At 41.6% G+C, this 27,514-nt stretch overlaps 1 protein-coding gene across 2 annotated transcripts in view; it reads right to left on the bottom strand.

Annotated features, from left to right (window-relative positions):
• Positions 1 to 27,514, bottom strand: part of PLCH1 (phospholipase C eta 1) — a 248,790-nt gene that overhangs the window by 36,240 nt on the left and 185,036 nt on the right. For both annotated transcript variants that reach the window (XM_069562069.1, XM_069562058.1), the window contains 3 exons: positions 21,498 to 21,605; positions 5,020 to 5,181; positions 112 to 183 (listed from right to left, as the gene is read on the bottom strand). In XM_069562069.1, the coding sequence (XP_069418170.1) occupies positions 112 to 183; positions 5,020 to 5,181; positions 21,498 to 21,605 (342 nt within the window). The remainder of the gene's footprint in view (positions 1 to 111; positions 184 to 5,019; positions 5,182 to 21,497; positions 21,606 to 27,514) is intronic.

Below are 27,514 nucleotides of genomic sequence, written 5' to 3'. Positions count from 1 at the left end.
TGGGGTCCTATTTAAGGAATCTACAGTTATTCCAAGGTCATGATCTCCTGTTACCTTCTTGACTCTTTAGATTAACTGAACTATGCAAATTATCACTCTTAGTTCATTTACCTTATGTTTTCCGAAGTTGGTCATGAGGGATCGTCCATGTGCCTTCTTTCCACTTTCCTTTGCCTCTGGATGCTGAGTAAATAAAGCATAATATGATTGTTATCTTCTTTGTTTTTGTTTTGTCCTCAATTCTGGTGGAAGAGAATGGGGCCCCTCTCTCCTTCTGCCTCCAGGTGGGCAGCAAGCAAGTACTGCTCATTTCTTCCTGCTCTGCCCTCCATTTCCCTGCAGGTGCTGTGTCTGTCTTCAGAGAGGGGGACATGCACAGGCTAGAGGTCTCTACTCCAGGGGACAGAAAGCCACCCTGCTAAAAGGGTTTAGGCTCTTATCCAATTACCATCCCTAAAAATATGTATTAGGTGATTCACACGATCTAGGGGGAGACCTATAGGCCCTCCCTGCCCTCCCAGGACTTCCAGCTGAACAGAGATCATCTCATAAAAAGGAAGAGTGTGGGTGAGAAAAACCACCCCAAATCAAAAGGTCAGGGAGAGCATCTACATATATCTAGAGAAACTAATTAAAGATGCAATTCAGAAGTGGGAGGCTGGGTTGGGGAAAGAGGCAGTTCAGAAAATGCTAGAGAAGGGTGGGTAGCAGGTTTACAGGTTTATATGTATTGGCTGGTTTATATGTATTGACTGTCTTTGAAGATCTATTAAAGCTGATCATTAACTCTTCAAAAACACTGGAATTAAGAAAGTGGTTCACATGTGGCATAGAAGTAACTCTGCTCTCCAAGTTAGAAGATTCAACTCTGCCACCAAGTAGTCACAGGGGCTTTGGCAAAACTCACTCTCTTGACCTCAGTTCTCTTATCTGTGAGTTGGGGGGAGGAATACACCAATTAACCTCTGAGTTCCTTTCTAGTTCTAGTAGCTCATCCCTCAGTAGGGGAACATGTCATCTACTGTCCAAAACAGGACTCTGAAGAGTAAAATGGGGCACTTTTAGTAATGACACTGGGACAACAGGTATGAAGTGGGGCCGTCCCAGGCAGGTTGAGGTATAAGGTCATGTATTTAACAGGCACCTACTTCCCTGGTGGCTCAGACGGTAAAGTGTCTGTCTACAATGCGGGAGACCCGGGTTCGATCCCTGGGTTGGGAAGATCCCCTGGAGAAGGAAATGGCAATCCACTCCAGGACTATTGCCTGGAAAATCCCATGGACAGAGGAGCCTGGTAGGCTACAGCCCATGGGGTCACAAAGAGTCGGACACGACTGAGCGGCTTCACTCACTCACTACTATGCCCCAAGGGCTATACCAAGTACATTACATATATTCTTTAATCCTAATATATACAACCATGCCTAGAGACAACTGTAATTAAAATCCCAGCTTTACAGATAATAAAAACTAAAGTATAGCAAAGTTAGATAACATGCCCAAAGTTGCAAAGCCAGTTGATGATAAAACAGGCATTCTGTATAGTTCTAAGTCTCCTGTCTGACTTGCTACCTCTCCCCTACTCTATATTCCCTCTTTATGTAGAAATATATACAAATCTCTCTCCCCAGCTTGACCTCTCCTTGAGCATCAACACCACACCGTTAATTGAATTAATGGATCAGACATCATGATAAGAACTTGACATGTATACAAGGGAGACAGCAAGCAAGAGAGGTGCAGACCCTGTTCCTCCCTGGGCTTGCACTTTAATGATGGACACAAACAATCATAACACACTTGAACAAGACTATGGTGGGGAAGGTCCAGCATGCTGCCTCATGACAGAGAAGGCAGAGTAAGGACTTCTAAGGGGACATGTTACAAAAGCTGAAGCCATAGATAGGTAGACATTGTCTATGTGTTGGGAAAAAGAAGGGTACTATGGCCAAGGAAAGCGTGAATGCAAACGCCAAATGCTGTAACATGGTGCCTTCCAGGAAACTAAGTTGGGGGGGTGTGTGTGTTTAGATTATACACATGCATTAGTTGACCTCAGAGTGGGGGTTGGCTCATCTTTTGGGCTATAGTGTGCAATGTGAACTTTATCCTCCAAGCCATGAACAACATTTGAATGGTTTACGATAGAAAAATAACAAGGTCAGACACGTATTTCTGAAATATCACTATGGTAGTAGTCGTATAGATGAGAGAATGGAGGGAGTGGGAGCTCGGGAGAGCTGGAAAAGTCTATTTAAGGACAAATTAAGGCTACCCAGATGACCGGAACTGGGATGTAAAAAAGGGGTGGGTTCAAGGACTTAAGGTAGGCATCCTTCCTGTATATACTAAGTTCTTCCAGTGGAAAGGAGGAGATTTCATTGTCATTTTATGTCAGGGATCTCCAGGGGAAAGACGGCAGAGTAGCACACACTACTGTGCTGCTGGGTGCTGATCCGGGGGGAGGGAGCTGAAGTGAGCGTCTCCCGAGCCCCACAGCACGTTCACAGGCTTGGCTTCACGTATGCCTATGTATCTGACACAGATGGACTTCTCTCAACAGTAACCTGTCTTTGCTTGCCCACTGAGTCAAAACCATATTTGAAAAACTGACACAACAGCAGGCTTAAAAAATCGTAACACTTTGTAGTCAGTTTAAGTCACAGGCTCCCATTTACTTTATGCAAGTCTAATGCATTCTTGCAGTCTCCCAAATTTAAGGGAGAGTAAAAAACAAGAAAAAGGAGGATAAGCTTTGTCCTACCACATATCTGAAATCTGAAGTCCACTGCCATCTTACTTGATGAGGAAATTACCATTAGGATCTCTTCCATAAAAGAAAGATGAACCTGTTTTGTCTCTTCAAAAATCTCGAAGATCTGCTATTGCCTTTCCAGTTGGGATGATCTAGGATGGAGCAAAGACGTCTCCAAAAGCATAAGGGGAAGTGACTGGTCCAGATTAGCCAAAGAGAGTTCACCAGGAACAAGAAGCAGAAAAATCAAGCTGGGCAAACCCAATGTTATTTGACAGACATTTGTGTGGTTGAAAGTAGAGGCTGGAGGCCAGGGAGGAAGGAGTGAGGCTTTACAGCTATTCACAGAAACGTTTAAGAAAATGCAAAACTGTATGATAAACTGTAGGGCAATGATGCTGTTATTGACATTCTGTTTGTCCCCCAACAATTCATTCTGCCCATCCAGCATGGAGTTTCAGAAGTGCCAGTTCCAAGGATAAGCAATCACTGGCATCAGCAAGCCTATGCTATCCTATGCCCATGCTGATTTACTGTTCCAAGGAGAACACATACACAAGGGCACAGGGATCAGCTCAGGGATCGTCACATGAGCTAAGCTGCTCATCCAGAAGTCAGTACAAATTCTGGTTTGTTGGATGAGGCACATTCACTGTCTCACTCTCTCTGGGCTTGGACCAAGAAACATATAGTTCAGGGGCCTGCTGGCAGTCACCCTGCAACCACCAGGAGAGGGGAAACCAGACAGGGGATGATGCTAATTACATGGTAGCTAGAACAGAAAGACATGGTTTTGATGACCCTGCTTAGCCTCTGAATTAAGCCCACCTTGAAGGCCATTCTGCAAATGAACTTGCCACTTACCTAACCCAACATCGTTCTTCATTATTTAAGCCACTTTGAATGAGGTTTTCTATGTTTGGAAGCAAAACAGACCTGAGAATCAGCAAGGTGTTTGAATGGCTGGACTTCTGTAGGGTCTAGAAAGTAACCACCAATGCTGAGTGGTCACTCAGATCCATGGGTAATGATCTTCCCTCTGCTGGGGTATGCTGAGCCCTGGAGGACAGACAGCAGTAGCAGGGGAGGCTGCTATCAACTAAGCCAGAGACCACATGGATCTCCTTTGAGCCAGAATAAATGCCCTCAATGTCCTGCCATGATAACATCAATAAACCCACCGTCTCTCTCCCTTGCCCATTTGTACTTTATCAGAAGGCAGAATAAAAATCTCACCCAGAGCCTAAACCATTCATTCATTCAACAACTATGCATGAAGGTCATAACAAGTCCCAGGCACTAGACAAGTCAGAAAAAAAATGGTTATCAAGACTGACATGGTTCCTGGCTTCATGAGATCTTATAGTCTAATTGAGAAGATAGATATTGAACAAGTAATTGCAAATAAACTTCTTTAAAAAGAAGATACAACAGACTACCATCAACAATATAAAAGGGATGACTAACGTAATCTAGGTGTCAAGGCAAGACTCATTCAGAAGACCACATAGATGCTGGAATTTAAAAGCCTAAGTAGAAGTTAGCTAGAGTAGATGTGGGAATGGAGTGTTTCAAGCAGAGAAAATGGAAATTGAGGAAGACCAAGGCAGTTAGATGATTGTGGCTGGTGTGACAGTTGTGGATGGTGGTGTGACAGGGGAAACGGGGAGATATGAGACTGGAGAGGTAGGTGGGAATGCAATTATGTGGGTCCTCGAAAGCCCAGTTAAAGAGTCTGTCATTTATTCCAAGCATAACAGAAAGCCACTGAAAACTTCTGAACAGTGGAGTGACATGATCAGATTTGCATTTTTAAAATCTCTTGCTGATATCAGAGAGGAGGTTAGATTGAAAGGGGGCAAGAGAAGTATAAGTGAGAGTTGACATTGGCCTGAACGAGGACATGCCATAGAGAAGAGAGGTGGACAGACACACATTTAGGAGGTATGATCAACAGGGCATGGAGGCCACCTGAATGAGCCCTCAACCTCACCTGAGCACTTGCCAGGACGGTAACTGCAGGGACATGGGGCTTTGTCCCAAGGATCCCAGTGAAACAGGTCCACCCCCACCTGTGCCCTTTAAGCTATTACTCACTATTTCTAACATCATTTTGCAGGAGGAGACTTTCATTTTTCCAGCAATATAAGGGCAGAAATGGAAGAAACTGGAGAAGCATTCCAAAAAGAGACAGATGATGAGAAACAAAGCATGAGGTGCTTTCTTTTTCCTGTCGAGGACAAGCACAGGAGGGAACTGTATACCTGCTTCAGGTGTGCATTTAAGCCTTCATGCGTGGCCTTCAGGAGTGCCCTCACTGTGAAACTATCAGGATCTTCCTTGTCTCGAATCTGAGATTCTTTTAACAGCGACTCCAGTTTTTTCCTTATGAAAGATTCCACCTGATGCTCAGTGGTCCCATTATTCTGCAAAGAATTAAGCAATGGAAATCATGTCTCTTAAGAAACTCAGAGTCACTTAGAATGCACCCCTCACTCAAACCAGCATTGCTGCTATAATTTCTCTCTCAATTACCTGTAAGGAGTTAAGCTTATTGTACCAGTTTTGTCCATCTCCTGCCAGCCCTCCACCAATCCCATAAAATAATGACGACTATGACTGCATTCAGCTTTCAGCAACCTTATAGTGTTATCATCATTTCCATTTCAGAGATATAGAATCTGATGCTTAGAGAAATTAAATAAGTTGCTCCAGGTTACAAAGCTAGTAAGTACCTGAGGCAGGATTCAAACTCGGGTCTTTTGGAGACTACGTTTTCTCTATCTATTGGGTTGACTGAAAAGCTTGTTTGGATTTTTCCATATGATGTTCTGGAAAAACCTGAACAAACATTTTGGCCAACCCAATACACAGGTAAATTTGAGCAAGAATATGCTACTTAAATCACTTCCTCACTGAGGGGAGAAGAGTGCTGCAGAAGTCTCTGGAAGCAAGGATTATTCTGAGATAAAATATCTTTCCTATCTCTGCACCACTGTGTAATTGGAGGGAACTCACTATTGACCTGTGCCATGACTAGGCACTGTAATTACTTTAAGATAACAACTAACTTCAACTGTTTTGGATAAAAAAGATCTGCTTGTGTCCAGATGAAAACTTGTACAATTTTTAGATGATCAGGGGACCCAGATTTCCTAGAAGTCTGCTTAGCAGCACAGCTTTTTGGTCCCTTGTTCTACCTGAAACCAATGACCCAAGCTCTGCTCACCTCTCCTCTCCTTCTCAGCTCCTAACCCCTCTCCCAGTGTCCAACATTCTTCTGTGAACTCTTCAACCACTTGTCAGAGGCCAACTCATCCAAAGGTAAGGAATACTCTTCCGCCAAAACAATTCCCCCAGTCCTCATTAAAAGTTTAAGACCATTTTTCTGCTTGCAAATTTGTTACTAAGAGGTTATTATACTTAAAATACAGAACAGGCAGTTTTTCAGTAATAACATTCATTTTCACAAAATCTTGTGAGGGCAAAGCAATATAAATACAAAGGGAAATTGGGGTGGGGGAAGGCTACATCAGGAGAGGTTATTGAATTTCCCTGTATTAACATCATATATATGAATATCTTTAATATACCCAGTGAATGAGGCCCTCAGGTTCTGCAGGAGATGCAGAGATGGAAAATAGCTGGTCCTTGACATCAGCAAAGACCCCATTAGGCTAACAAAGGCATGTCCTCAAATAACCTACCCTGGTCTGCACAGCTGCCTGCAAAAAGTGCAAATGACCACACAACAGTGGTTCTGAGAAGGAACGTGGCATTTCTGCCTGAGTGACCACAAAGACCTCATAGAAAGGGGTGGAGGGGTAGAGGGGGACTCTGTACGGCAACTAAAACTTCAACAGTGATGAAGAGATGGGCTTTCCTATCACCCATCATTCTAGTAAAGATTTTATATTAGCAAAGTGTGTTTTATGAACACAGGAACAGCTTTGTTTTCATGGAGCAGAAGTTCATGAAGGAGGGTGTGAAGTGAAAGTTGCTCAGTCGTGTCCAACTCTTTGAGACCCCATGGACTATACAGTCCATGGAATTCTCCAGGCCAGAATACAGGAGTGGGTAGCCATTCCCTTCTCCAGGGGATCTTCCCAACCCAGGGATTGAACTCAGGTCTCCCGCATTGCAGGCAGATTCTTTCCTGGCTAAGCCACCAGGGAAGCCCAAGAATACTGGAGTGAGTAGCCTATCCCTTCTCCAGAGGATCTTCCCGACCCAGGAATCCAACCAGAGTCTTCTGCACTGCAGGATTCTTTACCAACTGAGCTACAGGGAAGTCCCCATGAAGGAGGGCAATGGTGGATAAAACCGAAAAAGTACTTTGGGGCCAGGCTGTGGAGACACCTGAAAGCCAGTAGTCAAGAGGTATGGAGTTGCTGAGAGACTCTGAGTAGACAAGTGTCTGGATCACACTGAAGAAATAATATTAACCAGGCAGCGTGTGCAGAAAGATGAAAGATACCTATAGGTGAAAAGCCAGGCACATCAGTTCCCACTACGAGCATTAAGGCCAATGTGCTGATGGGGGATTTAATGAAGATGACAGAGTCTGAGAGCATTTTGCATAAAACAAACACATACTGAGCTGTTATATGCAAGATGAAAGCATTGACAAGGCACAATCCCAATCCCACTGTCATAGAACTCTCAGTGTCACCGAGGAGACAGACACATCACTGGATAATTACGTAACAGGTGCAAGTAGGGTGACAGATGCTTCATGGGTGAATGGAGAAGGGGCACTGCCCTCAGCCTCGGAAATGCAGCAGAGACTTCCAGGGGCAGAGGACACTGGAGCCAGGTCTTGAAAGATGTGTGTGCCCATGGCTGATTTATGATGATATATGGAAGAAGCCAGCACAATGTTGTAAAGCATTTATCCTCCAACAAAATTTTTTTAAAAGATGCAAAAAATAAAAAGGAAGAGTGTATTAGGTTCCTGTGGCTGCTGTGATAAATTACCACATACCTGGTAGCTTAAAGTCAAGCGATGTTTATTTTTTCACAGTGTCAGAGGCCAGAACTGTGAAAGTAAGCTGTGGTCAGGGCTACATTCAGCCTCTCACAGGCTCTAAGGGGAAAATCCTTCCCTGCTTCTCCCATTTTACGATGGTGCCGAGCTTTCCCCAGCTCATGGCAGCAGAACTCTAGTCTCTTCCTCTGTCTTCACATGGCCTTCGCTGTGTCCCCACTCCTAACATTCATAAAAGGTGGCTGCTCCCACAAAAAAGGATGCTTGTCACTGCATTTAAGACTCACTGAGTTAATCCAGAATGATCTCATTTCTAGATTCTTAACCTAGTTACATCTACGAAGACTCTTTTTCCAGTTGAGGTCAGAGTCATAGGTACCAGACAGTAGGACTCTGACACATCTTTTGGTGGCCACAAATCATTCCAATATGAGCAAAAGCCTAGAGAAAAAAGTATCAGTGAGAACTAGCAACCACATGAACATGGAGAAAAGAACACTGAGGACACTGATACAGCAACTAAGACTTTACACATTGCACTGCGGCTCACAAAGCATGGTCATATGGCAATGCTTCCTTTGAGCTGTGTAAGACCCGTTAAGGCTGTGTAGGTCTAGTCCAGTTTTACTCATAAGAGTAGAGAGGCAGAAAGATTCAATGACTTGTCCAAATGCACATGAAGTGTGAGAGTTGGAGCCTAAGACTTCCAATTCAAAATTCGGTGTGTATTTCATTACATGGTGCTACAGAAAAAGATAAGTTCCACTGTTACAAAAAAAGATAAATTTCTGAGTGAAATTAATCATGAACAGGCTCATATTTTAGATCATCTTTATTCCTATGTGACACCTGGGAAATAGATCATCACAAATCTACTGGAGAAAAACAGGTTTCAATTAAGGTCAGAAATGAATCTGAGAAAGAAGTCCAGGTTTCAAAGTACCAATAAGTTTCATCAAGTGACCCAGAGTCTGCAGGGAATACATGTGCTGGAAGGTCCAAAGGAGAAAGTGTGTAACAGCATGAGTGTGCCCAGTGTTGCACAAACACCCCCCAATAAGCATCAGCTTCCTTCCCTGCCTCAGGGCTATGTGAGGAGTTGGAGACAATGAGGAGATGAACTGTGGCAGCTATGCCCAAACAATTTCACCAGCAGCAAACAAGGCTAAAAATACAAAGCTGGGCCGACTGGGGCTGGTGAAATAATGAATACTTAACACAAAGGCTATAATTATTCATTTCACATCCTCTCAATATTTGGAGCAGCTGAAGGAATGATATTTCTGCCTGTTGGTCATTTCCTTCCCTGTGATTTACAGCACTGAGAATAAATAAATGTGTGGCTGAGGTTTCACTGGTGTATTATCATTTGACCCCGGAACTCAACAGCACTACTGAAGGAAAGCTGAGGTGGACACTTGACCTGGTGACTTGTCAGCCACCCTGCAGCTGCTGCAGGGACCAGAGAAGAAAGTCATGCCTCTTGCTCTTTTGTTCCCTGAGCCCACAAGGGAAGAGGATGCTGCAGGAGGAATAGGGAGAGGGGAGGGCAGCCCTCCAATATGGTCTGGGGTAGTTTCCACCTGAGCCCCAGTCGGGCTTCCTAATAGCCATCAGTGAAGTAAATATCTGCTGCTGCTGCTGCTGCTGCTGCTAAGTGGCTTCAGTCGTATCCGACTCTGTGCGACCCCATAGATGGCAGCCCACCAGGCTCCCCCGTCCCTGGGATTCTCCAGGCAAGGACACTGGAGTGGGTTGCCATTTCCTTCTCCAATGCAGGAAAGTGAAAAGTGAAAGTGAAGTTGCTCAGTCGTGTCCAACTTTTAGGGACCCCATGGACTGCAGCCTACCAGGCTCCTCCGTACATGGGATTTTCCAGGCAAGAGTACTGGAGTGGGGTGCCATTGCCTTCTCCAGAAGTAAACATGACCTAGGAATATTGACCACAAATAAAGAAGTCAAACACAAAACACATTCTTGTTTCATCTCCAGGGTGATATGAAAAGTGACTGGAAAACAAGAGGGCTGACCACTTCCAGGCCGGGGAGCAGCCAGAAGCAGGAGGGAGTGGGGTAGAGGGCTGCCTCGCAAAGAGAGACTCTCTCAGACACTGGTGCTCACCTGGGCTGCACACTGGAATCATCCTTTTTTTTGATGATTGAATGAAAAATGAATGAAAAAGGAATGAAATGATACTATTTGCAGCAACATGGATGCAATTAGAGGTTATTATACGAAGCCTCTCGATGAAAGTGAAAGTGGAGAGTGAAAAAGTTGGCTTAAAGCTCAACATTCAGAAAATGAAGATCATGGCATCCGGTTCCATCACTTCATGGGAAATAGGTGGGGAAACAGTGGAAACAGTGTCAGACTTTATTTTGGGGGGCTCAAAAATCACTGCAGATGGTGACTGCAGCCATGAAATTAAAAGACACTCCTTGGAAGAAAAGTTATGACCAACCTAGATAGCATATTCAAAAGCAGAGACATTACTTTGCCGACTAAGGTCCGTCTAGTTAAGGCTATGGTTTTTCCAGTGGTCATGTATGGATGTGAGAGTCGGACTGTGAAGAAGGCTGAGCACTGAAGAATTGATGCTTTTGAACTGTGGTGTTGGAGAAGACTCTTGAGAGTCCCTTGGACTGCAAGGAGATCCAACTAGTCCATTCTGAAGGGGATCAGCCCTGGGATTTCTTTGGAAGGAATGATGCTAAAGCTGAAACTCCAGTACTTTGGCCACCTCATGTGAAGAGTTGACTCATTGGAAAAAATTCTGATGCTGGGAGGGATTGGGGGCAGGAGGAGAAGGGGACGACAGAGGATGAGATGGCTGGAGGGCATCATTGACTCGATGGACATGAGTCTGAGTGAACTCCGGGAGTTGGTGATGGACAGGGAGGCCTGGCGTGCTGTGATTCATGCGGTCGCAAAGAGTCGGACACGGCTGAGCGACTGAACTGAACTGATACTAAGCAACGTAACAAGACGAATACCATATGATATCACGTATTGTGATATCTAAATTATGACACAAATGAACCTGTCTGTGAAACAGAATCAGGAACAGAGAGAATAGACAGGCAGTTGCTAAGGGGGAGGAGGAAGGGAGTTTGGAATTAGCAAACAAATTTTTGTTTTGGTGGGAACAGGAGGAAGGATTGGGAGTTTGGAATTAGCAGGTACAAGCTGATATATATAGAATGAGTAAACAACACGATCCTGGGATTTCCCTCGCAGTCCAGTGGTTAAGATTCCATGCTTCCACTGCAGGGGGCGTGGATTTGATCCTCAGTCAGGGAACCAGGATCCTGCATTCTGCACAACATGGCCGAAAAATTTAAGAAAGAAAAACCCAAGCTCTACTCTATAGCACAGGGAACTAAGATTACCATGCTAAGTAAATCAGACAGAGAAAGATGAATATCATATGACATCATGTGTCAATTGACTGACTGATACAGTAGGCTCTTATAATACAGAGCCAATTGATTAATATCATATGGGAACCTAGAAAAAGGATACAAATGAATTTATTTAGTTTGGGATTGGCAGATTCAAACTGATATATGTAGATATAGAACAAGGTCCTGGGACTTTTCTGGCACTCCAGGTCTAAATAAGTTCTGTTTCCAAATTTATTTAGAAAACAGAAAGACACTCACAGACAGAAAATAAACTTGTGCTTACCAAAAGGGAAACGTGTCCTGGGGGAGGGATAAATTAGGAGGCTGGGATTAACAGATACACACTACTATGTATAAAACAGATAATCAACAAGGACTATACATCTTAGAGAACTCTACTCAACACTCGGTGTGTAACCTACAAGTGAAAAAAAATCTGAAAAACATAGATATACATATAACTGAATCATATGGTACCTCTAATTTTTTATTTAAGGAACCTCTGTACTATTTTGCATAATGGCTGCACCAATTTACAGTACATGACCTGTGAACTTTGAGATGTTCAAGCTGGTTTTAGAAAAGGCAGAGGAACCAGAGATCAAATTGCCAGTATCTGTTGGATTATCGAAAAAACAAGAGAGTTCCAGAAAAACATCTATTTCTGCTTGATTGACTATGCCAAAGCCTCTGACTGTGTGGATCACAACAAACTGTGGAAAATTCTGAAAGAGATGGGAATACCAGACCACCTAACCTGCCTCTTGAGAAATCTGTATGCAGGTCAGGAAGCAACAGTTAGAACTGGACATGGAACAACAGACTGGTTCCAAATAGGAAAAGGAGTACATCAAGGCTGTATATTGTCACCTTGCTTATTTAACTTCTATGCAGAGTACATCATGAGAAATGCTGGGCTGGATGAAGCACAAGCTGGAACCAAGATTGCCGGGAGAAATATCAATAGCCTCAGATACGCAGATGACACCACCCTCATGGCAGAAAGCGAAGAAGAACTAAAAGGCCTCCTGATGAAAGTAAAAGACGAGAGTGAAAAAGCTGGCTTAAGTTCAACATTCAGAGGGCTAAGATCATGGCATCTGGTCCCATCACTTCAAGGCAAATAGAGGGGGAAACAGTGAGAGACTTTATTTGGGGGCTCCAAAATCACTGCAGATGGTGACTGCAGCCATGAAATTAAAAGACGCTTACTCCTTGGAAGGAAAGTTATAACCAACCTAGACAGCATATTAAAAAGCAGAGATATTACTTTGCCAACAGAGGTCCATCTAGTCAAAGCTATGGTTCTTCCAGTAGTCATGTATGGATGTGAGAGTTGGACTATAAAGAAAGCTGAGCGCCGAAGAATTGATGCTGTTGAACTGTGGTGTTGGAGAAGACTCTTGAGAGTCAGCAAGGAGATCCAACCAGTCCATTCTAAAGGAAATCAGTCCTAAATATTCATTGACAGGACTGGTGTTGAAGCTGAAACTCCAATACTTTGGCCACCTGATGTGAAAAACTGACTCATTTGAAAAGACCTTGATGCTGGGAAAAATTGAGGGCAAGAGGAGAAGGGGACGACAGAGGATGAGACTGTGGGATGGCATCACCTACTCAATGGACATGAGTTTGAGTAAACTCCAGGAGTTGGTGAAGGACAGGGAAGCCTGGAGTGCTGCAGTCCATAGGGTCGCAAAGAGTCAGACATGATTGAGCGACTGAACTGAACTGCACCAATTTACATTCCCACCAACAGTGTAGGAAAGCTCCCCTTTATCCACACCCTCTCTACCATTTATTGTTTGTAGGGTTTTGTTTTTTTGTTTTATGATGGTCATTCTGACTGGTGTGAAGTGACACGTCATTGTAGTTTTGATCTGCATTTCTCTAATTATCAGTGATGTTGAGCATCTTTTCATGCGACTCTTGGCCATCCGCATGTCTTCTTGGAGAAATGTCTCCTTAGATATTCTGTCCACTTTTTAATTGGGTTGTTTGTTTTTTAACATTGAGCTACATGAGCTGTTTGTATATTTTGGCGATTAATCCCTTGTCAGTCAATTTATTTGCAAATACCTTCTCCTGTTCTGTGGGTTGTCTTTTTGTTTTGTTTATGGCTTTCTTTGCTGTGCAAAAGCTTTTAAGTTTAGTTACGTCCCATTGTTTATTTTTGCTTTTATTTTCATTACTCAAAGAGGTGGATAAAAAAGATATTGCTGTGACTTCTGTGAGAGAGTGTTCTTCCTATGATTTCCTCTAAAAGTTCTATAGTATCCAATCTTACATTTAAGTACCTAATCCATTTTGAGTTTATTTTTGTGTATGGTGTTAGGGAATATTCTAATTTCATTCTTTTACATGTTTTTATAGCTGTCTAGCTTTCCAACCACCGCTTATTAAAGAGACTATCTTTTCTCCATTGTGTATTCTTGCTTTCTTTGTCAGAGATTATAGATGTGTGGTTTATCTCCGGACTTTCTATCCTATAGTTCCACTGACCTATATCTGAATAAAGAAATTGTATAAGTGCATATACATTAGCATAGTGCTGGTACTAATAAGCTTTCAACAAATTGTTCACATTTAAAAGCTGATTTTAGCTTAGGTATAAAAAAAATAACAGTACAATGGCAGGCAAATAGCAAAAGGTAATGTTTCTTTGGAGCTATTGAGCATACAGTTTAAAATATTATTAAATGCTGGAGAGGGTGTGGAGAAAAGGGAACCCTCCTACACTGTTGGTGGGAATGCAAACTAGTACAGCCACTATAGACAACAGTGTGGAGATTCCTTAAAAAACTGGAAATAGAACTGCCTTATGACCCAGCAATCCCACTGCTGGAAATACACATCAAGGAAACCAGAATTGAAAGAGACACGTGTACCCCAATGTTCATCGCAGCACTGTTTATAATAGCCAGGACATGGAAGCAACCTAGATGTCCATCAGCAGATGAATGGATAAGAAAGCTGTGGTACATATACACAATGGAGTATTACTCAGCTATTAAAAAGAATACATTTGAATCAGTTCTGATGAGGTGGATGAAACTAGCGCCTATTATACAGAGTGAAGTAAGCCAGAAAGAAAAACACCAATACAGTACACTAATGCATATATATGGAATTTAGAAAGATGGTAACGATAACCCTGTATGCGAAACTGCAAAAGAGATGTAGATGTATAGAACAGTTTTTTGGACTCTGTCGGAGAGGGAGAGGGTGGGATGATTTGGGAGAATGGCATTGAAACATGTATAATGGATGGATGAAACTGGAGCCGATTATACAGAGTGAAGTAAGCCAGAAAGAAAAACACCAATACAGTATACTAACACATATATATGGAATTTAGGAAGATGGCAATGATGACCCTGTATGCAAGACAGGAAAAAAGACACAGATGTGTATAACGGACTTTTGGACTCAGAGGGAGAGGGAGAGAGTGGGATGATTTGGGAGAATGTTACATGTATACTATCATGTAAGAATTGAATCACCAGTCTATGTCTGACGCAGGATACAGCATGCTTGGGGCTGGTTCATGGGGATGACCCACAGAGATGTTATGGAGAGGGAGGTGGGAGGGGGGTTCATGTTTGGGAACGCCTGTAAGAATGAAAGATTTTAAAATTAAAAAAATAAATAACTAAAAAAAATATCATAAAAAAAAAAATGACGCCAGCAGCAGCTGTTGGGTGAAGGTATGAAACCATCCTTCTTGTTAAGTTTAGCTGTTAGCTATGTCTGTAACCTGCAGTTAACTGTGAATGATTCAGCGTCCTTAAAAAAAAAAAAGAAAAGAAACATGTATAATATCATATATGGAACGAATCGCCAGTCCAGGTTCGATGCATGATACTGGATGCTTGGGGCTGGTGCACTGGGATGACCCAGAGGGATGGTACGAGGAGGGAGGAGGGAGGGGGGTTCAGGATGGGGAACACGTGTATACCTGTGGTGGATTCATGTTGATGTATGGCAAAACCAATACAATATTGTAAAGTAATTAACCTCCAATTAAAATAAATAAATTTATATTTAAAAATAAGTACATAAATAAATAATATTTTTAGAGCAACACCTCTTTAGATACTTTAAGAAAAACAAAAAATACTGTTCAAAATGAATACGTCTGGGTTCATACCTCTATACATACATGTGGGTTTATATACAACAGTGTACCTTCATGCTTTGATATCTTCCCTTCTCCAGTGACAGAGAAACAAAGAGAAAAGTCATAAGTTTGTCAAAATAAAATACACAAGATCACTGCAGATCATAAATGTGTGAGCTCCATATTCACAGAGGACACAGGTGACCAAGAATTTAGCTCTTATAGTACAATAGAAACTAAAGGTGCTCCACATGCTTTGGGAGATTAGAGCAGGCCTCACAACGTGAAACCAAGGTGGTGAAGAAAGCTGGAATGGAAGCCTTACTTATGGGCTTATGCATGCTCAGTTGCTTCAGTCGTGTCCAACTCTTTGAGACCCTATGGACTGTAGCCCTCCAGGCTCCTCTGTCCATGGGGATTCTCCAGGCAAGAATACTGGAGTGGGTTGCCATGCCCTCCTCCAGGGGATCTTTGCAACCCAGGGACTGAACTGGTGTCTCTTATGTCTCCTGTAACGGCAGGCAAATTCTTTACCGCTAGCACCACCTGGGAAGCCCCTCACTTATAATAGGAAGCAATAAAAAAACTACTATGAGGAAGATTCAAAATTGAATATCAAAAGAGTTAAGAATAAGAAGACAACCAAAATGTTCACTTGTTTGGTGACTGAATGGGAAATATCTTCAACATCTCCAGTGGCAGGGAACTCCAATCAATCGATCAATGTAAGGTCTAGTTAGGAACTTGGGACACAGGTAGGCTGTATTTATGTGTGTTTGTGCCAGGTGGAGTGGTGCTTAGAGTTCAAGTGGAAGCAATCTCCATACTACTAGAGAAGCAGGTTAAATAGACAGAGGGAAAGAATGGAAGGGGGAAAAAGTTCCACTGAAAACTAAACCTTCAACTCCAAATTCTAAAATTCATGTGGAAGACTAACGCTAAAATGAAGTGCCAAAAATACCAACACATGAAAAGGAAACCCACTCACTTTGAATGAAATATGTTCATATGCTCAAAGATATAAAGAAATAGTCTCATAAAAAGAACAAGAAACTAAGAAGCCAAAGAGTAAAATAAAAACTAGTGTCTATGAAAAAACAATAAAAACATTTTATAAATCAAGTACATAGTCATTGAAATGAAAAGAATAGCTGGGGTAAACTCTAGATCAGGCATAGCCAAAGAGATAGGAAATGAATTGGAAAATAATACTATAGCTAGTACCCCAAATCAGCAGAGACAAAGAAAACATTAAAGAATAATTGACAGATAATTAAGAAAGAGAGTAAACTAAGACTCTAACCTAAATCTAACTGTACTGCCAGAAAAAGAGAAATGATGAAATGGCATAAAAACGATATTCAAAGAAAAAATGGCTGAGATTTCTCTAGAATGAAAGAAAACATAGGTTCTCTAGTAAGAAGTGAATACTGAGTGCTAAGAAAAATAACTGACTCTCAATTATTTAATAGTGAGGTCACAGAACATTTAGAATAGAAAGGGAAGATGAATTACCAACAAGGAATAATTGTGGAAAACAAGGTTACCAAGGGGGAACAAGGAGGAAAGAGATAAACTTGGAGACTGGGATTGACATATACATACTACTATATATAAAACAGGTAACTAATTAAAACCTATTGTATAGCACAGAGAACTCTACTTAAAACTCTACCCATCTATAGGGGAAAAGAATATAAAAAACAGTGGATATATGTATAACTGATTCACTTGCTGCACAGCAGAAACTAACACAACATTGTAAATCAACTGTGCTTCCATAAAAATTAAAGAAGACAAGGAATAGTTGAGTTCTCAGTAATGGTAATTTTCAGAAGATAATACCTTTGAAATATAAGAGAAATACCTACATATACATATAGATAACACATACTGTACACTAGACCTTAAATGTTCATTACCTTAACTCTCTGGCAGGGCAAGGAGGAAGAAATTGTATCATATATTAGAAAATAGCTGGAATTTTCAGCTCACCTTCCACTCCTCACCCTTTGTCACCGGGATGCAGCAGCAGGCCTGGCACGTGGGCATTTACTGAGTAACAGGGATCTCACAATATCATGAGGGAACTCATTCCTTCCCTGAGTGCTGACACGTCTTCAACCAACAAGATTCTTAATCCTCAAAATGGCTCAAATCATACAATGAACAACTTATGAAAGAAGCTCAATCTGAGGTGGTCAGAAGGGAGCAGACTATTAAGGTGTTTACTGTGAGACATACGCAGAGTGAATATGATTTGGGGGTATTAATACGACACAAAAAGTGGTTGCATGTTACTCTACAAAGGCTCATTTAAACTTGTTGGAAAGCTTGGTGTCCACAGGATGAGCTTCACGTAGGTGACAGTTTGATATTTGTGCTTAAGAAACTGGTTGAACTCAGCTTCAGAGAGTGCAGGGGGAAGAAAAGATATCAAATAACTCAGCAGAAGAGTAAAACAATCTGTAAGGTTGAAATACGGGCTAGAAAGTCTGTAAGGCACACTGACATTAGAGGACCCCAAAAAGATGAATAATGGTGAGCTGGCCTCACTGAATCACATCTGTTAGATTACTGCTCTGTGGCTGAAAGGAAATTGTCCCCCGAGTCTTTGATCTGTGTGCTTCCTGGGTCATTGAACACATCAGCTTTATCTATGGCTTATTACATCATAAGCCAGATTTTCTCTATGGCTGAAGCCTCGAAATAATAGGGCAGATGCCTAAATGATTCAATTAATTCAACAACAGAAAACATTTATTAAAAGAGCAAAAGTTTTCAGTGTGGGTATGGGTTTGAATTCCTTAGACAGTAGACTAAGAGGAGAAAGAGGGCCAGCATGAGGGTCCTGCCTTCCACTTTGCTTCTAACCCTGAGGTGAAGCTGAGCGAGCAGCAAATCCTGCCCCTGACCTTTACATCTGCTGTGCCCTCTGCCTGGAACATTCCTCAGATATCACTATGGCTAACTTCACTTCCTTCAAGTCTTTGCCCATGTGTTACCTTCTCTGTGGGACCTTTCCTGGCCCTCACATCTAAACCTTCCATAGACCATTTGCACATTTCTTCTCTCCCTTTCCCCCTTATTACTTATCACTTGCCTAGTACACATGCTACTTATTTGCTTTGTTTCTTGTCTGTCTTCCCTTCTCCCACCAAGGTACAGACTCCACAAAGGCAAAGACTGTTCTGCTTTGTTCATTAATATGTGCCCAACATCTACAGCACACTGGCGGCACCTCCATAAAAATCTGGTGAGTGTGCAAATGAATCTTGCATAAGCCCCATGACAGCTAGCATTCCAGTATCCCTGAATGCTAAGCTAAAAATCTTTATCTGTTGCAATAATTCAGATATAACTTATAAATCTAACCACATTCTGTTAACTCCAAACTGAGGTTAAGAACTTCCTCTAAGGTAATTATCGGTTTCATACCAACTATGCACAGTACATACGCTTTTGTAGAAATCTGATCACTCGGTTTAGGTCAGGCAATTTACATTCAACACTCAGATAAGGCATCTGAGCCCTCTGCTGACAGCGAAACTAGAAATTGACTGATTGCAGGATAATGCTTTGGCTTTCTAAATACAGTACTGCCTTTTCTCAGAAGAGCTCAAAAATAGAGAAAACAGATCTGAAAAGCATGAGTAAAAATCTTATCTATTTCTGCTAGAATGTTGGTTTCTGCATATATTTTCTCTCCTAAAGTCTAACAAAGAGACACCTGTAAAATGTTATAGGTAAGGTGCTCTTCACATTCACTTTAGGCCCAAATCAAAGAATCCAAGTGAAAGATCGTGCCAATCTTTATGGAATCATGTTCCAAACTGTCTACCTATATGGGTGCCTAGACATCAACCAAGAGATTATGAAGCTTGAGATGAACCCAGATGGAAAGTTTCACAAGTGAAGTAATTGATTTGCTTCCATAACACTTTAGCTAATTCTCTTTTGTAATTATAGACATTTAACTTAGAAAGTTAGAAGGCTCACTGACATTAGAAGAAATTTTGTACTATTGGGTAGATTTAGAAACTAGAATAACGTGTTTCCTCAGAGCAATAAATACTATTGTAATAGTAAGTCCAGTGGTCATGTATGGATGTGAGAGTTGGACTGTGAAGCTAGCTGAGTGCCGAAGAATTGATGCTTTTGAACTGTGGTGTTGGAGAAGACTCATGAGAGTCCCTTGGACTGCAAGGAGATCCAACCAGTCCATTCTGAAGGAGATCAGCCCTGGGATTTCTTTGGAAGGAATGATGCTAAAGCTGAAACTCCTATACTTTGGCCACCTCATGCGAAGAATTGACTCATTGGAAAAGACTGTGATGCTGGAAGGGATTGGGGGCAGGAGGAGAAGGGGACAACAGAGGATGAGATGGCTGGCTGGCATCACCGACTTGATGGACAAGAGTCTGGGTGAACTCCGGGAGTGGGTGATGAATAGGGAGGCCTGGTGTGCTGCAATTCACGGGGTCGCAGAGAGTCGGACACAACTGAGTGACTGAACTGAACTGAATAGTAGCTAAATTTCCACCACTCATTTTCACTAAAAACTACATTCCCTAAACACATAACTTGGCCAAGACTCTTCTTTCCTTGGGACTTCCCTGGTAGTCCAGTGGCTAAGACTTTGCGCTCCCAACACAGGAAGCTCGGGTTTGATCACTGGTCAGGGAACTAGATTCCACATGCCGCACCTAGGAGTTCACATGCCGCAGTGAAGACGGAAAATCCCAAGAGCCATAACAAAGACCCGGTGTAGTCAAATAAATAAATAAAAATAAACACTCTGTTTATTGCTTCCAAACTGTGGACTACTCTGAAGCTGGCAACCAAGAAAACAAGCGGAAACAAGAGGCAAAGATACTGAAATTCAGAGACAAACATCTGGTTTGTAAAATAAAGCTTAGAAAAAGAACTAAATTATCTATAATCACAAGTAATTACCAAAATGGCAAGTAGCTATAAGAGCAAAAACAAAGAAACTAAAATATTAACTGTATTTTCACTTATGTAAATCTATTTAGATTAATTTTCTGTAACCATAGCCTTATTCATGGTATTTAATTGAGCTAATAAAAACTGTTAAAAGGCAATAGATTAATACAGATGGTAACTTTTTCTTTTCATTTCAAGGCTGAATCTTGTCCATGTCATCCCTTCTAAAATGCATGAAAGCCAAGAAAGAACTATCTACTGAGACTTCAATTGTCATTAAACTCTTCCCTTCTTTGAAAATAATATCAGCTCTCTTTAATACCTATAGGAAGCCACTGCCATTATTATTATCTCAAAGAAAGAAGACTGTTTTTAACGATGTAATAATTGAATTCAGGGCAATACTGTAAATTAGAAGATTTTGTGTAATATTTTCTTTTTTAGGAGGTAGGATTATAGTTCTGACATCTAAAGAAATACTACTGTTCTGTAGAAAGGAAATTGTAAACTCTACAACAAATTAACGTGAGCAGGCGCTACTCTCAGATCGTCACATGATCCTGGAAATCACGTGAGCTACAGAAGGTGGGGGAGGTCAAGAAGGGATGGGGGATAGGGAGGTCTTTAAGCCTTACATTTCCCCCAGGTTTGCATTTCCATTGGAGTACCTGGCTAACTGGTGCTGCTCTGTTTAAAAACAGAGCTCCTTGTTCTAGGACAGAAGTCTGAAGCAACAAGCAGGTGACAAACTGCTCTTTGCCATTTTGTCTAACATGTGGCAAATTAAAGTTTTAGCCGAGAGTCTCATTGTCTGGAAGAACTTGGAGATCTTCTGGTCCAAGGTGCATTCTCTCAGGGAGGGGATGAGCATTCTAGAGAAGCAGATCCTCTTGCAGCTGGGTTCTGAGAACCAGCTTTGAATGGCAGCATGGTGGAGCTATAAGCAGGAAGCAGGGTGACAAGCTAAAGTCAGTTTATTTCACCAGACAGTGACATTTCCAACTGCAATTTGAGTTTTGACCAAGTTGTAGTAGGAGGGAATTGGTCCCTGGAGAGAGGGTCAGATGGGTTAATCACTAAGATTCCTTCCAACTCTAAGACACAACAATCCTTGACTCAGTCACTCAGTAAACATTTGGGAGTCCTGTGCGCCAGCACACAACGTGATTTTCAATACATATCCTTTCTACACTACAGCCACCATATTTGTGAATATTGCAGCACAGCAGCAGTTTTTACTATTGCACATGGAGGGTAAAAATTACGGCCAAGCCTGTAACTTACATAATGGAGCTTGAACTTGCACTCATCTTCAATTTCATCTGCGCTGTCTTCATCAGAAACTTCTCCTTCTTCGGCATCATCTCCAAGGTGGTAAGGCAACTTCTTACCCTGAAATGAAACAAAACACCCAATTTAAAAATGAAAATACAGGGACTTTCCTGGTGGGCCTGCCTGCTAAGGCAGGGAACACAGGTTCAATTCCTGATGTGGGCAGATCCCACATGCTTCAGGGCAGCTACTGAGGCCTCACACGTAGAGCCCATGCTCTGCAACACCAGAAGCCACCACGACAAGAAGCCCACAGACCACAGTGAAGAGTGGTCCCCACTCACCACAACTAGAGAAAGCAACAAAGATCCAGTGCAGCCATGAATGAATTTTAAAAAAAAAACGAAAATTCAGCAAGATAGAGGCATGAGGATGAAGAGGTACAAAATACTATGTGTAAAATAAGCTACAAGGACAGATTGTACAGCATAGGGAAATAGTCATTATTTTATAGCAACTTTAAATTGAGTCTAATCTATAAAAATATTGAATCACTATGTTATATACTTGAAGCTAGTATAATGTTGTAAATTAACTATACTTCAGTTAAACAACAAAATACAAAATAAAAATGAAAATTCACAATAGCCAAAAAGTGGAAATAACCCAGTGTCTACTAACGGATGAAAGGATAAGCAAAATGTGGTACACATACATTGAAATATTACTCAGCTTTTTAAAAGTGAGGAAATTCTGACTCTTGCTACAACATGGATGAACCCTGAGGATATTAGGCTAAAGGAATTAAGCCAGTCACAACAGAGTATTATATGATTCCACTTATATAAGGTACCCAGAGTAGCCAAATTCATAGACACAAGAAGTAAAGCAGGGGTCTCCAGGAGGTGGGAGGACGAGGAGGGGTTTAATGACTATGAAGTTTCAGTTTGCAAGGAAAGCTCTTTCTGTACAAGGTAATGTGAAAGTACTTAACACTACTGAACTGTATACTTACAGATGGTTAAGATGGCAGGTAAGTCTTATGCTGTATTTTACCACAATTAAAAATAATTTTAAAAAATTGAAAAATGAAAATAAAATGTGTTATTCCTTACTTCAGACTAACTTGAAGGCAGATTGCTTGAATTAGGGACAAAACAAAAGGGGAAGAGACTTTAAAGAAAAGGCATTTTTATTACTCCCAAAGAAGGCTGAGCACCAAACAGTCGATGCTTTTGAGCTGTGGTGCTGGGGAAGATTCTTGAGAGTCCCTTGGACAGCAAGGAGATCAAACCAGTCAATCTGAAAGGAAATCAACCCTGAATATTCACTGGAGGGAGTGACGCTGAAGTTCCAATACTGTGGCCACCTGACTCACTGGAGAGGACCCTGAAGCTGGGAAAGATTGAGCGCAGGAGGAGAAAGGCACTATAGAGGATGGGATGATTAGATGGCATAATCGACTCAATGGACATGAGTTTGAGCAAACTCCAGGAGACAGTGAAGGGCAGGGAAGCCTGGGGTGCTGCAGTCCATGGGGTTACAAAGAGTTGGATGCGATAGCAACTGAAAAACAACAAGTAGGGGTACTATATTAACAAATGAAAGTCAGACCAGGCTTCTGTTTGAGAATATATGACTTGCCATAATAGGCATCACCCCACCCCATGTCCTTAGAGCAGTTTGTTCTCCTGAGCAGATTCAAAGTGCCCTTCCCTCCTGCTGGGGATCCCCTCTGCACAGAGCAGGCCAGTTTTTATGACAGGACAGTGCAATGATATGCCTGCCCAGCTGGAGCACACTCCTCACAACCAATCACTAACATACTTCAGGAATCAGGGGCTTTTGGAAAATGAGGGGGGATTCCTATGGCAAAAGGGTAGAAAACCCAAGTTATAGAATTACATGCTCATTATGATCTCAGTGATGTATAAAAACTCAAGGAAAAACCCTGGCAAAAAATATGGTCCATTATTAAGAGTACAAATCTCTGGATAACAGCACTACGGATGATAGCTATTTTCTCCTTTCCTACATTTCCAAATTTATATTCAGAAAAAGAAAAAGTAAATACCAGGAGGCATGGCCCAGCGGCCTGTTAAGAGCTGCTAGGGAAGCTAATCATCTGTATCGGTAAAGAATCATACTTGCAAGCAGAAAGGAAAATTAATAGGAAAATGAATCCCTCCCCAAATCTTGGGGGTGTGGGGAGACAGAATCAGGTTCTGTGGCTAAGCGGCCAAGGTCACAGTGGTAGGCAGCCTCTAAAACAGCCACAATGGCTCCTTCCTCTCGGTTTTTCATGCCCTTCTAGAATTCTTTCTCCTTGATTGTGGGCTGGACCGAGTGCTTCCTTCTAATGAATGGAAGACAGCAAAAGCAAATTGTCTAATAACTTTAGTTCTATGAGGGGATTCCTAAACACATAAAGCTGGGGGAAATTCTTTAAACATAGAAGGATGTGCAAATGCTTGGCAGCCAAAATTAATAACACATTTCTAAATATCTTCCCAAACAACTAACCAGGCTGTCTTTTCTAAACTCAGGTTCCAGGGACTTCTAGTATTTCTGCTTTTCATACCATGGCTGGCCCACCTTCGGCATCTGGATCTTTCCCTCATCCACTTCTCTTACTTCTGCGGGGCCAACAGCATAGTCAGATTTTCAGAGAACTCCTCCCTCCCAGTTTTCCTGTACCTTCCCTGATACCCAAGCACTTGGCCTTGAGTGCTTCGCATAGTGATAAATTCAAAGCTGGTTAAATCATTTGTGTAATAAAAACAAAATCTATATTAAGAATCCAAACTCAGGGTTTGAATACGTAAATATTTTCTTCAAATTACAAAAGGATGTTTATATGTTTAAAAAGTTGGTATTTAATTTGCCTTCATACCACTATGTAATACAGTTCTTGTTTGTAAGTGCTATTCACGAAGTGAAAACTACATTCTTTGCCATAAGAATATACATAATGTAGATATATAATTATGAGTATATATATACATTTTTACTATGATTCTAATTTAGAATAGCAAAATATTATTTTCACTTCTTCCTGTATATCTTTAATAACAAGGTAGCTTGGAATTAAGGTACTGATGTCTATATATTACTTTAAGTCTTATTGATAGAAGGTCCCTATAAAATAAGTTTTATATCTCTTCACTTTAAAGAGCATTGTAGAATAGCTAAGATAATATGTCTAGCAGTACCGGAAATAAGGTACTCAATTAGGTGGTGACCAGACATATTCAGGGATATATGAACCTCCTTCATTTATTCACCACCAATTAATTTATTCAGTCAAATTTGTTTTGAGCACAATGACAAACACCAAGATGGAGCTGTACAGACGACATTTAAAACCTAGTGACAGCAATTCCCTCTCTTGAAATACCATCTTAGTCAATGCTTTTTCAACTGGTTTTAATTGGAGGATGATTGCTTTACAATGTTATGTTGGTTTCTGCCACACCACAGAGTAAACCAGCCGTAAGTATACATATGCCCCCTTCCTCATGAATCTCCCCCCGCAACCCCATCCCACCCTTCTAGGTTGTCACAGACCACAGGGTTGAGCTCTGTGTTATACATATGGTTTATATAACTAGCTATCTATTTTACATATGGTAATGTAGATGTTTCAATGCTACTCTCTCAATTCATCCCCCCTACTTCCTTGGCTGTGCCCACAAGTCTGTTCTCTATGTCTGTGTCTCTATTCCAGCCCTGCAAATAGGTTCATCAGTACCTTTTTTCTAGATTCCATATATATGTGTCAATATACAATATTTGTATTTATCTTTCTGACTCAACTTCACTGTGGATAATAGACTCTAGGTTCACCCACCTCACTAGAACTAATTCAAATTTGTTTCTTTTTAGGGCTGAGTAATATTCCATTGTATATATGTACCACCACTTCCTTATCCATTTATCTGTTGACAGGCATTCTGACTGGTGTGCTGCTGCTGCTGCTGCTGCTAAGTCACTTCAGTTGTGTCTGACGCTGTGCGACCCCATAGACGGCAGCCCACAAGGCTCCCCCATCCCTGGGATTCTCCAGACAAGAACACTGGAGTGGGTTGCCATTTCCTTCTCCAATGCATGAAAGTGAAAAGCGAAAGCAAAGTCACTCAGTCATGTCTGACTCTTCGTAATCCCATGGACTGCAGCCTACGAGGCTCCTCTGTCCATGGGATTTTCCAGGCAAAAGTACTGGGGTGGGTTGTCATTTCCTTCTCCACGACGGGTGTGAGGTGATACCAAATAAGCAGTAGCAATTCTGGAGTGTTGCACATGGTTCTGATACCACAAGAAAGAAAGGAAAATGTAACCACCATGAGCAGTAGTGATGGGCAGGCCTGGCAGCAGCACTAAAACTTCAAAGTCCTTTCACTTAAATGTGGCAGTGGGTGCAGGGTAAGGAAAGTTGCCATCTCGGAGTATTCACAAGGCATCCTCATTTTCATTTCTTTTACTATCTCATTAAAAGACAGGAGGGCCATATTTTCTGCTAGCTTTTTTCATGTTCCTGGTCCTTGAAAGACATGTTTTCCAGGCAGATAGGAAGAAAAGCAACAGAAAAGAACATTATTTCTTAATGCCTCTCATGAACAGTGTTACTCATAAGGAAAATTATAGAATAAACTAAGGTATTCTTGCTGGGATAATCCCATGGAGAGAGAAGCTTGGTGGGCTACAGTCCAAAGGGCTGCAAAGAGCTGGACACGACTGAGCAACTAAGCACACAGGCAAGGTAGAATTTTATGAACTTAACAGTGGCTCGTTGTAAACAAAGAATGACCTAAAAGTCCCCCTCTGACATACACATTATTTCATGCAGGAGTTACACTCAAGAATTAGACTGATTCCTCCATGGTATACGGAAATATTTCTAGAAACTGGAACCATAGCCACCTCTTAGCATCTAGCAGCATGGCCCCAGAAGAGTGGTTAACAACTCTGTGATATCTCTACAGAAGTAAAATGCTTGGGCTAGATAAGGTTTCTTTCAGCTGTGAGCCTGTAGAAAAATTACTAAGTTTGTTACTATTTTTGTTCAAAAGCAAACTTACATGCATGCAAAGTCGCTTCAGCCATGTCCAACTCTATGCAATCTTATGGACTGTGGCCTGCCTGGCTTCTCTGTCCAAGGGATTCTCCAGGCAAGAATATTGTTATGCATTAAATATACGGGAAGGCATGTGTATACAGTTATAATTATGAACAACTTGTCCATCTCCAAAGTAGTAAGTAGTCATTCAAATACTGCCTTTGAGATCAGAGATGCTAAAGGATCTTAGCATCTAAGCAATGCCAAAGATTGCTCAGATGCTAAAGGAACTTAGGAAAATCAGTTCCTTTGTCGTTGCTTCAAATGGGAGTTTTCTGCCCCCACAGATCTAGGAAGTCTCCTTAAAGTTTGGAGATGGTTACTACCAGCAAATTGACCACAGCTGTTGTGAAATACCACAGCCCACATCACTGCCACTCTTTCCAATAAGTGTCTCAGGTCTTTTGGCTTTGATTCATCCTGGTGCCCATCAGCCTTCAGACATTCGGTGCCCAACAACCCAAAGCCCAGTTATGTAGAAGGGAACTCAATGAGTTTATATCAAATATTCCTTAGGTTCCACTGTCCAAATGGACTCATTCGGTGTTTATTCTTCTGACTGCTCGGCTAAAGACATGAAAACATTTACAAGGTTATAAAGGTGACACTGAGCTTTCTAACCCAACTTTCTAGCCCAGTTTTCACCGTAAGAGTTTACTTTAGCAAGATTTCAGGAACACTGACCTTAACATCATTTCTTGCATTATATAATTGGAGCTTTTATTCAAAATGCTTTCACACGTACACATGCCCAATGACATCTCTTTGATGGATTCAGCCTATAATTTTCATTTAACTGATAGAAAAACAGGTTTTGACCAATTTCAAAGATGAATACAACTTTTCCATTTGCTGTCCTCTCTTAACACCCCAGTTCTAGTCTCGCTATGAAATCACACTGTCTGACTTTCCT

The sequence above is a fragment of the Ovis canadensis genome, chromosome 1, assembly GCF_042477335.2.
Source record: "Ovis canadensis isolate MfBH-ARS-UI-01 breed Bighorn chromosome 1, ARS-UI_OviCan_v2, whole genome shotgun sequence".
NCBI classification, from domain to species: Eukaryota; Metazoa; Chordata; class Mammalia; order Artiodactyla; family Bovidae; genus Ovis; species Ovis canadensis.
This window is presented reverse-complemented; position numbering and strand designations above follow the sequence as displayed.